The 14,963-nt window shown below is 37.6% G+C and overlaps 1 protein-coding gene across 4 annotated transcripts in view; it reads right to left on the bottom strand.

Moving 5' to 3' along the window:
* Nucleotides 1–14,963, bottom strand: part of LOC123500117 (anaphase-promoting complex subunit 2-like) — a 91,045-nt gene that overhangs the window by 17,530 nt on the left and 58,552 nt on the right. For all 4 annotated transcript variants that reach the window (XR_006673180.1, XM_045248780.1, XM_045248782.1 and 1 more), the window contains exon 12: nt 4,415–4,591. Coding sequence is in view for 3 of the 4 variants with exons in the window: in XM_045248780.1 (XP_045104715.1) it covers nt 4,415–4,591 (177 nt within the window). In the remaining variant the exon portion in view is untranslated. The remainder of the gene's footprint in view (nt 1–4,414; nt 4,592–14,963) is intronic.

The following is a 14,963-nucleotide window of genomic DNA, read 5'->3' as shown; positions in this document are numbered from 1 at the left end:
GAGAAAGGAAAAAAAAGTGGAAGAAAACAAAGCTAAGCTAAGAGCAGAAAACGAAGAACTGAAAAAGCAAGAAGCACATGGTAGAAGGACTTGGTAAAGCTGAGAAAGAAAGAGAAGCTAAAAGATCTAGTAAACACGGAAGAAGAAAGAGTACAGAACATGATTAAAAAAGAAGTACAAGCATGGAGAGTCCAAGATAAGAAAGATAAGGATGATTTTCAGGAGGTGATTCAAGAACAACTAAAAGAAAAAGAAGAAAATATGACAAACAAAATGATAGGAGTCCTCATGACCAAAGAAAATCTAGTTAGAGAAATTGCACAAAAAAAGAGTGTAATCGTATTTGGAATAAAAGAAAAAATATAAAACATTGACCAAGAAGAGAAAAAGAAGAAATGAAATCAGTCAAAGACATACTAAAAAATCTAAATGACGAAGATAAGCAGAACTTAGAAGAGGAAGTAGAAGAAATAAATAGAATGGAACCATATCAAGAAGGAAAAATGAGACCAATTAAAATACTACTAAAATCAAAAGCAGCAACAGAAGAAATATTATATAGAACAACAAAACTTAAAGAAACAGAAGGCTGCAGGGATATCTATATAAAGAAAAATAGAAATGTGGAAGAAAGGAAGAGATACAACAAACTGGCAGCAGCAGCAGCAAGGAAAAAAAATAATGAAAGCTCAGAAGAGGAAAAAAAGGCATTCTTTTGGAGAATTCTAGGAGACAGGATAAAGAAATGGTACATAAAAGAGAAGGAAGAGAAAAAAGTTGAACATGTTTAACTAAAAATGATAAAGGCAAGAGACTAAAAATGATGTATACGAACATAGACGGGGTTTTATCAAGTAAATTAGAATTAGGAGATTACATAAAGAAAGAAAATCCGGATATTGTATGCCTGACTGAAACAAAAATAAATGAGGCAATCAAAATCGACTTGGATAATAGGTATAATGTATGGAGAAGAGACAGAAGGGGTAAAGGAGGAGGAGGAGTCATGATAATGTTAAGGAAGGAGATAGTGATAAACCACGTGGAATGTGGGGAAGGAAAAGCAGAAGTACTGTATGTTAAGATGCATATTAATAAAAAAGAGTTAACAATCATTGTAACGTATGTGTCACCAAAAACAAATTCATGGACTAATCAAGAATATAAAGACATGATAGATGACACAATAAGGAGTCTAACGAGAATCATTAAAGAAGGGAGAAAAGTGATATTAGTAGGAGATTTCAACTGTAAAGAAGTGGACTGGGAAAATTATGAAAGTGGTATGGGGGAAGAAGCCTAGGGAGAAAGATTCCTGAACCTAATGATAGACAATATGAATGACTAGAGAGTAAAGGAATGCACAAGATTCAGAGGAAACGACAAGACATCGAGATTGGACCTAGTTTTTACATGGGATATACAAATGAATGATGATATAAGATATAAGTGCCCATTGGGAAAGAGTGACCATGTAATATTAAAAATGGATACAAAAGAGGCAAAGGAAGATAGAGACGATTCATACAAATGAGACTGATTAAATTACAGAAAGGCTGATAATGAGAATCTCAAGAACTATTTTAGAAACGTAAACTGGGAGATGGAAAACTCAGAGACGATGCAAGAGAAGTATAACTTATTTGTGGAAATATACAAAACAGGAGTCAAGGAATATGTCTCGAAATATAGACCTAAAGAAGAAGGAAAGAAAGATTGGTTTAATGCAAGGTATGCTAGGGCAAAGGAGAAAAGAGATGGAGCATGGAAAAGGTGGAGGAGAAATAGAAATCCAGTAAATAAGGAAAACTTCAAGGCAACGAGAAATGAATATGTTAAGGTGAGGAAGGAAGAGGAAAAAAACTTTGAAAAGGACATTGTCGAAAAATGTAAGGAGCAACCAAAATTGTTCTACAGATTCATAAATGGAAAAATTCGGCAAAAAGAAACAATATAAAGGTTAAAAGGAAAGAACGGGATGGTGGAAGACCCAAAAAGTATGGCAGAACTATTAAATAATAAACTCCAGGAGGTCTTTACTAAGGAATCCAAATTTGAAAGGCCACAGGCTAATAGAGAGACAGTCTATATGAAAGAGATTAAAGTAACCAAGCTTGAAACAAAAGAGTTAATGAAGGAACTTGATGAAGAGAAGGCAATGGGACCGGATGAAGTCTCAGGCAGAATACTGAAAGAATGTAGGGAAGAACTAGCAAGTCCTATATACATCATAAAATGCTCAATAGAAAATGGAAAAGAGCTGAGGTGGTTCCCATATATAAGAGCGGAAGGAAGGAAAAATCTTTAAATTACAGACCAGTATCACTAACTAGTGTAATATGCAAGATGTGTGAAAGAATTATAAAGAAACAATGGATCGAGTTCCTTGAAAACAACATATTAATATCAAATAGCCAATTTGGTTTTAGAAAAAGACGGTCTTGTGTAACTAATTTATTGAGTTTTTATTCTAGAATAGTTTATAGAGTACAAGTGAGAGAGGGATGGGTTGACTGTATTTATTTGGATTTAAAAAAGGCGTTTGACAAAGTGCCACATGCAAGATTACTATGGAAGTTAGAGGAGAAGGGTGGCTTAAAAGGAAGCACATTGAGATGGATAGAAAATTATTTGAGGGGGAGAGAAATAAGGACGGTAGTTAAAGATATGAAGTCCAAGTGGAGAGCAGTAGAAAGTGGAGTGCCACAGGGGTCAGTATTGGCACCAATACTTTTCCTCATTTATATTAACGACATGCCAGAAAGAGTGAACAGCTACATAAATCTGTTTGCAGATGATACGAAACTGTGCAGAGTTATAAAGCAAAAAGAGGATTGTGAAATACTGCAAGAAGATCTAAATAAGATCTGGGAATGGAGTAAAAAGTGGGAAATGGAATTCAATGTGAACAAAAGCCATGTCATGGAAATGGGAAAGAGTGAAAGATGACCCGTCGGAATCTATAAGATGGGAGATGGAGTAGAACTGGAGAAAGTAAAAAAGGAAAAGGACTTAGGAGTGATGATGGAAGAAAACAATCAACCAGTAAGCCATATTGATAGAATTTTTAGAGAAACATATAATTTGCTAAGGAATATTGGAGTAGCATTTCACTACATGGACAAAGAAATGATGAAGAAATTGATAAGTACTATAATAAGACCCAGATTGGAATATGCAGGAGTGGTGTGGACCCCTCATAAAAAGAAACACATAAGGAAGTTGGAAAGACTACAAAAAATGGCTACAAGAATGGTTCCAGAATTTGAAGGGATGACATATGAGGAGAGACTAAAGGCTATGGATCTACCAACTCTGGAACAAAGAAGGGAGAGAGGAGATCTGATACAAGTTTATAAATTGAGTAACGGAATGGACCACGTGGATAATGAGAAACTGATCCTGAGAGAAGAATATGACATTTGAAGCACAAGATCGCATAGTAAAAAGCTGAGAAAGGGAAGATGTCTGAGAGATGTTAAAAAAATATAGTTTCCCGCAAAGATGTGTTGAGACATGGAACAGTTTAAATGAAGTAGTAGTGTCTGCAACGAGTGTGCATACTTTTAAAGTAAGATTGGATAAGTGTAGATATGGAGACGGGGCCACACAAGCATAAAGCCCAGGCCCTGTAAAACTACAACTAGGTAAATACAACTAGGTAAATACACACACACACACACATATAATTTACTAAGGAATATTGGAATAGCATTTCACTACATGGACAAAGAAATGATGAAGAAACTGATACGTACTATAATAAGACCCAGATTGGAATATGCAGTTGTGTGCACCCCTCACAAAAAGAAACACATAAGGACGCTGGAGAGACTACAAAAAATGGCTGCAAGAATGGTTCCAGAATTTGAAGGGATGACATATGAGGAGAGACTAAAGGCTATGGATCTTCCAACATTGGAGCAGAGAAGGGAGAGAGGGATCTCATTCAAGTTTATAAATTGATAAATGGAATGGACCAAGTGGACAATGAGTATCTGATCCTGAGAGAATATGCCAGTCAAAGCACAAGATCGCATAGTAAGAAGCTGAGGAAGGGAAAATGTGTAAGAGATATTAAAAAGTATAGTTTCCCGCAAAGATGTATTGAGATGTGGAACAGTTTGAATGAAGAAGTAGTGTCTGCAATGAGTGTACATACTTTTAATGTAAGATTGGATAAGTGTAGATATGGAGACGGGGCCATACGAGCATAAAGCCCAGGCCCTGTAAAACTACAACTAGGTAAATACACACACACACACACACACAAAGAAAGAGAGAGAGAGAGAGAGAGAGAGAGAGAGAGAGAGAGAGAGAGAGAGAGAGAGAGAGAGAGAGAGAGAGAGAGAGAGAGAGAGAGAGAGAGAGAGAGAGAGAGAGAGAAACAATATCCAAACAGTTAGTGCCTCACCTGTGTCTGCCAGAATGTAATCTTTCGCCTGAGGACAGTCTTGGGTACATGAGTAACACTGCTCAGCTCATCAATGGTCCAGCGTTTTCTCTCCTGGAAGTGGAAGATGATGGTGGCCTGGGTCGGTGTGACACTCACTGAGACTGTGCGATGCTTTAGCTCCACTTCCAGCTGTACCTGTGTCAGACACACGTATTACTACTTATATCCTAGTTTGTGTAAAATAGGAAAAACATATATATATATATATATATATATATATATATATATATATATATATATATATATATATATATATATATATATATATATATATATATATATATATATATATATATATATATATATATATATATATATATATATATATATATATATATATATATATATATATATATATATATATATATATATATATATATATATATATATATATATATATATATATATATATATATATATATATATATATATATATATATATATATATATATATATATATATATATATATATATATATATATATATATATATATATATATATATATATATATATATATATATATATATATATATATATATATATATATATATATATATATATATATAGTAAGGTCTCGGTTTACGTCAGAGTTACGTTCCTGAAACATGACGTAACTCGATTTTGTACATAACTCGAGTTTCCGTACATTTCAAAGCATATTATCGAGTTTTCAGCCAATCATTCTTTATGGTCATTCAGGTAAGTTAAAGGTTATATTGTTATATTATTTACAACTATGTAGGAATATGAAACACAAGTTTGTTTTTGTTGTTGATTAGGGCCGCGAACGCGAAGGACTGCAGGTTGCCGAGAGGGATGGACGCCTGAGGCTGCCAGGAGGATGGGCAGGTTGAATGTTGTGACGCGCAGGGCAGACAGCTGGGAGCGTAGTGAAGTGCGGTGGGAGTAGAAGCGTGGGCAGCGGAGCAGGAAATGCAATAGGAAAGGGCAATAGGGATCAGCAGACAGGCGCAGACTGTGCAAGTGAGCTGCAAGTGTTGTGAGGCCCAGGCGAAGTTATTATTGTTGTGATGGGTGTGCAAGCCCTCAAGGTTGTCAACCTCCCCGTTGTTATGGTAATGGGCATCCCATTTTCTTCTTCACTCCCTCACACACAGCTGCTGCCTCCCTTCTCATGTCTTTTAATTATGTCCTCTTTTTCTTGTAGCATAATGGCTTTCCTTTTCTTAACATCACTGCTGTCACTAAGGAGTTTTCTCTTTGGTGCCATTGAGCAATATACTAAGAACTTGAGTCAATAAACGCAGAAGTAGGATAACACTTGCCAGGGGCGACGGTGTGGTGGAACTGAGGCAGGGTGTTATTGTATTCAAGCGTGAGGCGGGCGGTGTGGCGGGTAACCACTATAGTCTGACCGGGCTTACTTTACGGCTGTGGTGGGGCGAGGGTAGCTGTACAGTGCTGCCACGTTTCCCAAAAATGCGATGTGAAAAGGAAATTATTGGTGTACAAGGCATCGCAAATACCATCAATTCAGATGTATAAAATTTTGACTTCTGTATATAGATGGCTGAATCAACAGTAACCATCATATGCATAAAAAAAACTATATAGTACCATATAAACATGGCATACATATTCAACAGTGTTGGTGATATCAACTGTAGTAACTTATAATGGTACTTAGCATATGTTTAGGGCGTGTAATAATATCAGCGTTACAGATATAAGATAATGAGCATGGAAAAAAAGAGATAATCTATTATCCAAAGAAAAAAAAAAAAAAAAAAATAGAAGTCTTGTGAGTGGCGGCAATACTGATGAACCCAGCCTGGCCAGGCCGAATAGCCTCACCTTGTGGTACGAGAAGTTGCTATAATTATGAGATAAAATGCTCACATTTACTGGCTTTTACAGTAATTTCAAGGGTGAGGCATATTCGCATTCATAATTCGTAAGCCAAGCTAATGTGTATTTTCTATTTCTACAAAATAGTAGGTATATGCCAATACTTAAGTGAAAAAAAAGCATTATTCACTTGCGAGCGGCAACTCTTCCACACCCAGCTGGTGGCCTTGACACATTGTGGTGGCGACGTGACTGACCTCGTGCCATTCATATATATTGTGATGGGCACTGTCTTAATCCCCTTTAATTTATTATTTCATTATATGTGTAGCCTATGGCTACCTAGCGAGGGCCCCTCGGGCTGTTCTGCTGAGCAGACAACCTGCCTCCCTCTTTCCACCATTTTGTGGGCCTGCGAGCTTCACATCAGTACCGGCCAGTCTTCAGCGGAGTTAACACGTACGTTCTCGGCACAGTAAGAGACACGTGTGGCTGGACTGTGCGTTACCAGTACTCGCTAGTCATCGGTCTGGGAGTTGTGCCCTCCTGTTGAGTAGCTGGCTTGCTACTGGGCAGACCGTGACTGTTAGAGCAACGGGCTTGTTGGTCTGGGAGAGGTGTAGTAAGTTTGGCTACATTTCTCGTGCGTTTGTCCACTCGGGTGTGGCAACGCGAAGAGACACGCTTTGTCTCGTTCTGTTTGTTTTGTTGGTGGCTGTGGTCACCAGCATGGTTTGGTGGGCGGCTGTGTGCCCCCACCATCTTTTGTGTAGTATCAGTAGTATACTGTATTGTAGTGGTAGTAGCCACGCACACTATTGAATGCTGAGAGGCTTCATGTCGGCCAGTGGTGCGTAGTTGTCGTCCGCCAGACTTGTCTGCGACGAGTATTTGGACTCGGTGTATAGTGGTTGTCACCAGTAGGTGGTGTCTGGGCTTGTGTTTACATCACCGGATGTGCTGTACACATCATATATTGCAGTAGTAGTAGGCCAGGGATGTCAGTCTAAAAGGTGTTAGTAAGCACTTGTCGTAGTAAGATAGTATAGTAATATATATACTGCGCGTGTTGTCCCAGTCTGTGAACCCTCACAGCCTGGGTGCAAGGCGTCCGGAAAGGCATTAATACTTCATAGAGAAGTGGGTGGAATTGTCCTTGTGGGCGGTTTCTCTAGGGGGTATCAAGGCCTCGCCCTGTTACACATAACATCTACCATTTATAAATTCTACTTGGTTGGGTACAGGAGAAGAAGGAGTTGCTGAGGAGATTCCCTTACAGTGGGGGAAATTATACACTGTTGGAGACCTTGAAAGAACCTGAGGGTTACGGCGGCTGTGAGTTATAGTAGTGGGGACTCTGTGGAGTGTTTTATAATCCCCACTGTACTGACCGTAACAAAGTTGGCGATTTTGCCAGAATAACAGTCTAGTGAGCTGTAGCAGTTAACCGCAGCCGTGTGGCGACGTAACATAACAATATATATATATATATATATATATATATATATATATATATATATATATACATACACAATTATAAATGACTTACTAAAGAATCAAAGGTAGAGAGAGAGAGAGAGAGAGAGAGAGAGAGAGAGAGAGAGAGAGAGAGAGAGAGAGAGAGAGAGAGAGAGAGAGAGAGTAACTGAACAACAGTAGTGAAAACGTGGCAACACTGTACTGAGACGCTCGCCCCCACACGGCCGTAAATTAAGGCTGGTCAGACTATAGTGACGCCTGGCGGCCAACAATAACAATAAATCTCGCATTTATAAATTTTCTATTTTTTTAATCTTAAATTGCCTTATAGTGGACTGACATAACTACGAGTTTGACGTAACTCAAGACCGACGTAACCCGGGACTTTACTTTGTATATATATATATATATATATATATATATATATATATATATATATATATATATATATATATATATATATATATATACGGTAATACTCCGCTTGACGAACATATCCCTAACGAATTTCCGGTTTAAGGTACTATGTAAAGTTAGACCAAAAAGTCCGCATAACGTACAACCAGATCCGTTTTAGCAAATTTTCTGGGTTTGAATTTGCCGAGTGAGGGACCGAATGCGGTAGCTTCGCTGTGATTGGCTGGCTCCCTGCCTTTGTCTCTAGCGCTCGTGGAGCTGAATCCAAGATTCTTTAACGTCAGAGCAACCTCCTGCAGCAAAATGGCTTCCAAGAATGCTTGGAGTGACGGTGGCAAGGTTGCTATCAGGTTGCTCTGAGGCTGCTGGGAACACCAACTCTGGAGGTGGTGTTACTGTCTTATATATGCATTTATGTTCACAAAACAACATTTCTATTAGCTTTTTACCAACCTTGCCCCCAAGAATGGATTGTTTTGTAATGCATAAAGTGAAATCTTACATGGAATAGCAAAAAATAAAGCTGAGATGAGATCAGCCACAGACGAAGCGGGAGACTCGCGACCACTCGGCCGCTTCTTCTTGTGACCATTTTGCTTGCGTGTTACTTTCATCATGATGTTTATGTTTTCACTCCTCTATTGCCTGCTTTAATGGATATCATATCTTAGTATTCATATACGCTCATGCCATGAGGATAACCTTGACTCCATGGCATTGAGCAATAGTGAATTACTAATGAAATTTCATTAATAATTTATATATATATATATATATATATATATATATATATATATATATATATATATATATATATATATATATATATATATATATATATATATATATATATATATATATATATATATATATATATATATATATATATATATATATATATATATATATATATATATATATATATATATATATATATATATATATATATATATATATATATATATATATATATATATATATATATATATATATATATATATATATATATATATATATATATATATATATATATATATATATATATATACAGTGCTTACTCCAATTTTGCGAGTTCAAATTTTGCGATATGCCAATTTTGCGACCAAGGACCAAATATTGCCATTTTCAAAAATTTCCCCATCTTGCTCCTTTTTCCCAGTATTGCGAGTGGTGGCGGGAAAGAGAGTGTTCCCACAAATTATATATTACTGTATTATATAGGCAATATTTTATTAATTAATTCATATTTATCATATTATACTACATTACTATCATATTTCTATCATATTTATCATAGTTTGGTCGTTTTTGGCTAGTTTTCATAAAAATCTAATTTAACGAAGCTCATCTGGCAACACTGCCCCACTCCCTCCCGCCTTCCATTTGTTTACGTACACCTCCACAGAGTTCTCTCTGCAAATTTGGAGGAATCCTTGTGCTCGACTTTGTGCGACATGGCACCATCAACCAAGAAAAACATTAGGCTAACTTTGGAGCAGAAGATGAAGATAATTAAGATGAAAAAGAGATGGAAAAAAGAACTGTGATATTTCCAGAGAGTTTGGTGAAGGAGAATCAACTGTGAGAATAGTGTTTAAAAACAGTAAGAAAATTGAAAAAGCTGTAAAAACCTATGGTGGACAGATTTTTTATTCTCCTAGGCATTGTACAAACACTGTGATCATTCATATGGAAAGATACCTGGCTCAATATAAATGTGATATAAATATGGGCAAAATATTACGAAAATATTGAAAAATTAGGTGACCATGGAGCACCATATTAAATTTTTCCCATAGGAATAATACTTCTAATTTTGCGATTTCCATATTTCCATATTCAATTTTTCCCATAGGAATAATACTTCCAATTTTGCAATTTCCATATTTGCGACTCACAATGCCACCCCATTTCTCAAATTGGAGTAAGCACTGTATATATATATATACAGTAATCCCTCCCGTATCTGAACTAATTGAGCCACAGGGGGTTCGGATATTGCCAGGATCCAGATGTGCGAGGTAAAAGTAAATCCCCCCCTTCCTACCTCCACCACGTCACTGTAGTGCTCAATTTTTAATGTCTAAATGAATGAAAGTGGATAGAAATACACACAAATCACTTATTTGCTGAAATTGGAGAATTGTATTGGAAGAAAACAATACAGTAGTGCATATGTACATACATTATGGAAGGTGAGTGAGCCTGTTTCATCATCCCGTGTGGTCTAGCGGTGACATATTTGTGTATGCATTACTTATCTGCTTCCTCCGATGCCGACTTCAGCTCCACATCAATATCCTGTTGGTGGTATGATGCATACGTACTTAGCTAAGTATTTTTCTTATATATAAAAATGGAAGCAACTTTCACAATATGATGAACACACAAATGCAGAAAATATCATTTTATCTAAACAATGGCCAGATAACTGAGCGAGTCACCCCTGTAAACAAGTAAATTTTTGCCCATAACGATACATTATCATAATCAAACACATTACTTATATAATCATACAGTACAATACTAACCTGGAAGGGTTGAGGTGTATCTGAAGAGCGTGGTGATGAAGGTAGGCTGGGCAGTGGTACATCGTCAGGTGACAGGGAACCTGACAGCGTCGATGTCGGTCTGGGCAAGGGGTGAGGAGATGGTGTTGTTGGCTTGAAAAATGTTTCTATTTTCATCTGTTTCTTGGACCACTGACTCTGTGCTTTAATTAAATCATCACGAGCTATCCTAAACATTGGTCCATAGCTCTGCATGTGTTTAGAAGTGACTGGATGCTCAAAATAATCAAGTACAATATCAAGAGCCTTTCTGACTTCTGATGTTGGTGGTCGTGATGGTAGAGAATCATCATCATCATCATCACTCGTTGCCTTCATCTGGGTTTAGCACTTCAGCAGCAATCTGTTCCTCTGTCAGCAACTGTTGTCCTGGGTCTCCCTTGTCACACTCCAGCCAGTTATTGATGTCATCAACAGTGGTATTTTCCCCTGACTTAACAAATTGATGATGAAAATCGTCTGCCTCAAACCCTACAAAATCAACCACAGGCTCAGTCCTGTGTAAGAGACGATTCCATCCATTGGCCAGAGTAGAACTGGATACATCATTCCATGCCCGAGATATGTTATGCATGACAGAGCGAAGGTTGTAGTTTTTCAAATTTTGCAGAGTCAGCTGGCCCACATTTCTTTTTTCCTCATCCACTACCACCATTACTTCCTCCAGGAACCTCCTCCTGTACAGCCTCTTAAAAGCTACAATAATTCCCTGATCCATTGGCTGAATGAGGCAAGTTATGTTTGGTGGTAAAAATTTCACTCTGATGCGTCCGTGTTCGACGACAAGTTCAGACGCTGGCGGGTGAGCGGGAGCATTGTCCAGCAAAATCAGAGCTCGCACTTGTTTTCTGCTCACCTTCATCACTTCCATCTGGAACCGCACAATCTCGGGCACAGCATGTTTAGAAAACCAGTACTTAAACACTTTCACATTAAACCAAGCCTTCACTGAATGATTGTAATGAACTGGGAGCGAGTCCATCATGCCACGCAAGCACTGTGGTTGTTTTGCCTTACCCACGACTATGGGCTTCAGACGGTGGGAGCCCAGCGCATTTGCACCACACAGTAGCGACACTCTTGCTTTGCATAGTTTTCTACCAGGCACTGATTTTTCTTTTTCACTTGCTAATGTGTTTTCTGGGATCGAACGGTAATACAGTCCAGTTTCGTCAGCGTTGTACAGCTGTTCAAGTACAAGCCCTTCTCTCTGAATCAAATCTTTTACTTCTTTCCAGTACTTATCAATTACCTCCTCATTTGCATCAAGACTTTCACCATACACTTTCTTGCTGATTAACCCATGTCGTAGTTTAAATTGATAAAGCCACCCTTCTGAAGCCTTAAATCCTTGCAGCCCAATGTTGCTTGCAAATCTCTCTGCAGCCATTTTAAGTTCAGTACCACGCACCATTACACCACTAGCACGTTGCTGCTAATACCACTTTATTACACACTGGTCTAGCTCAATATTCTTCAGCTTGGCCATCGTTTTTCTATCCTTTTTCTTGCCGGTCTTTGATGCAACTGAAAAATCATCAGTGTTGGCTGCAATTTTCTCTCGAGCCTTTTTCAGATCACAAAGGGAAGACTTTGGGATGCCGAATTCTTCCTGAATGCGTTCACTTGACCACCCTTCATCACACCGACGTAATATTTCCCACTTCATCTCCAAAGTCAGCACTTTTCTTGGTCGTTTTGCAGGTGGAGGGGCCATATTAGTCCGAAAATTATCGCCAGCATACAGCCAACGTTCACTAGTTGGAGAACAACAAAGAAGTGACCTGACCCAGCTGTGACCCAGGTTGAGTGAGAGGCGGGAAGCACAAGCGTGCCACCACGCAGCAAATGTGTAAATTGGCCACACCCCACGGTCGCGTGCGGGAAATTCAAACCACTCAGAGCCCATGTTTGGATTCGTGGGGCCAGTCTAGGAATGATTCGGATATTGGCGAGGTTCGGATAATGGCGGTTCGGATATGGAAGGGATTATTGTATATATATATATATATATATATATATATATATATATATATATATATATATATATATATATATATATATATATATATATATATATATATATATATATATATATATATATATATATATATATATATATATATATATATATATATATATATATATATATATATATACAGGCAAACCCCGCTTAACGAAGGGGTTACGTTCCTAAAAAACACTTCGTTAAGCGAAACTTCGTTAAGCGAACCAATTATAACAAGTTTAACCCCTGATCTGAACTTCCATTGAGAGTAAGCAAAGCGAGAGTGCATCATAGTACAGTAAAACGTTTAATGAAAGTAAAAATTATGAAGTTAAACATTTAGGTAGTTTAATTTAAGTCATTATAATGTACACTAATGTATGTATGTACGTAACTTTATAATGTTGATGATCATAACTTTATAAAGGGAGGGAAAGTGAAACGGGAAATACACTAACTGGCAACCTGTGGAATGTAAACAAAGTGCGCATCATGGTACCGCATACAAAACTTATGTACCACATTTCCACAAGGCTTTCCATTTTATCCATTGCAGAGTCACGAGTTCAGGTGGTTCTTTTAGCTTTCAAGGAAGATACAGTCTCACCAGCCTTTTTAATAGAGTCTGCTGACTTGAAAATATTTGACAGTAGATGGAGTCAAGATGTTATTAGTTTTCTGGCCTCTCTCTTGTCTGTGAATAATACCCAGCTTCTCTGTGAGAGTAAGACACTTCCTGGTCTTCTTAAGAACGTTAGGCCACATTGCAGGGCGTTTTGGTGGTAAGTTGAACTAGGGAAGATGAGCTGCTGGTGACGCTGTTATGGTCTGACTAGGGAGTGAGTGGTGCGCGTGATCTTGATCTTGATCTTGATGCTACAGGTGATGCAGAATTTCTTCTGAGTCAGGCCTTTGTATTGGCAGTGCCTGTGTTGTCCACGAGAGGCTTGATCTTGATCTTTATTCTACAGGTGTCTCAAGATTTCTCCTGAGGCAGGCCTTAGTACCAGTAGCTCCTGGTGTATTCAAAAGCCTGTCAGCTTGCATGATACGGTGGGGCTTTCAAATTTGGAAAAAAAATTACCTAGATAAAACTTCGTTAAAGCGAGTTTAGTGTTCGTTAAACGAGCAGATGGTAGTAAAACGAAACCTTCGTTGTAGCGAAATTTCGTTGTGTGAACCTTCGTTAAACGAGGCTTACTTGTATATATATATATATATATATATATATATATATATATATATATATATATATATATATATATATATATATATATATATATATATATATATATATATATATATATATATATACATACAGTAAGTCCTCATTATACGGTAGTTCTTTATCCGGTAAATTCACAGTTACGGTATTTGAAAATTACTACCCTCGATTCAATATACGATAAGAAAAATTCACAGATATGACCCCACCTGGAGCCTCTTATCTCTTCCCTTCCCTCTCATTTTTTAACTGCATTACATATTACTTACATGCATTACTAATTAGATGAATAAATGGAATATTAAAGGGTCTATTGTAAGCACAAATATATTCATAATAATCATGGCAAACACTAAAAGCCTACTACCACCGCGAACCATGCAGCAACTGATAAAGGGTACAGATGGGTCTGGCAAGCCCAATATCAGTGAATGGTGGAAGTCATATAACATCAAGCACGCCTTAGATAACATCAAGTCATCTTGGGACGAAGTGAAGATGTCTACCATGAACTTGGCATGGAATAAAGTATGACCAAAATGAGCACATGACTTCCCAGGCTTCGCTGAAGATGACATCGGTGCAATCAGAAATGACATAGTAAATATGTGTCATAAGGCTGGCTTCGATGAAGTTGATGATGATGATGTTCAAGATCTTTTGGAAAGCCATGCTGAATCTCCCTCAAATGATGAACTTATAGAACTAGACAAGGGATCACAGGAGGCAGAAAAAGAGGGAGATGAGAAAAACAACCTGTGTGTGGCTGGACATCAAAACTCTTAGAGAATGTCTCGGTGGTATCGAAAAAGCTCTGGAAACCCTGAAGGAACGTGACCCAAGTTCTGCCAGGAATAGCAAATTGGCTATTGATGTACAGAAAAGTGTCAAGATTTATCAAGAAATCTATGATGAAAAAACAAGAAAAACTAAACAGTCCTCCATCCATTCGTTCTTCAAGCCAGTCAGACATGCCGTCCCTGTCACACCTGCTGACC

Source organism: Portunus trituberculatus, chromosome 50 (assembly GCF_017591435.1).
Source record: "Portunus trituberculatus isolate SZX2019 chromosome 50, ASM1759143v1, whole genome shotgun sequence".
Taxonomy (NCBI): Eukaryota; Metazoa; Arthropoda; class Malacostraca; order Decapoda; family Portunidae; genus Portunus; species Portunus trituberculatus.
This window is presented reverse-complemented; position numbering and strand designations above follow the sequence as displayed.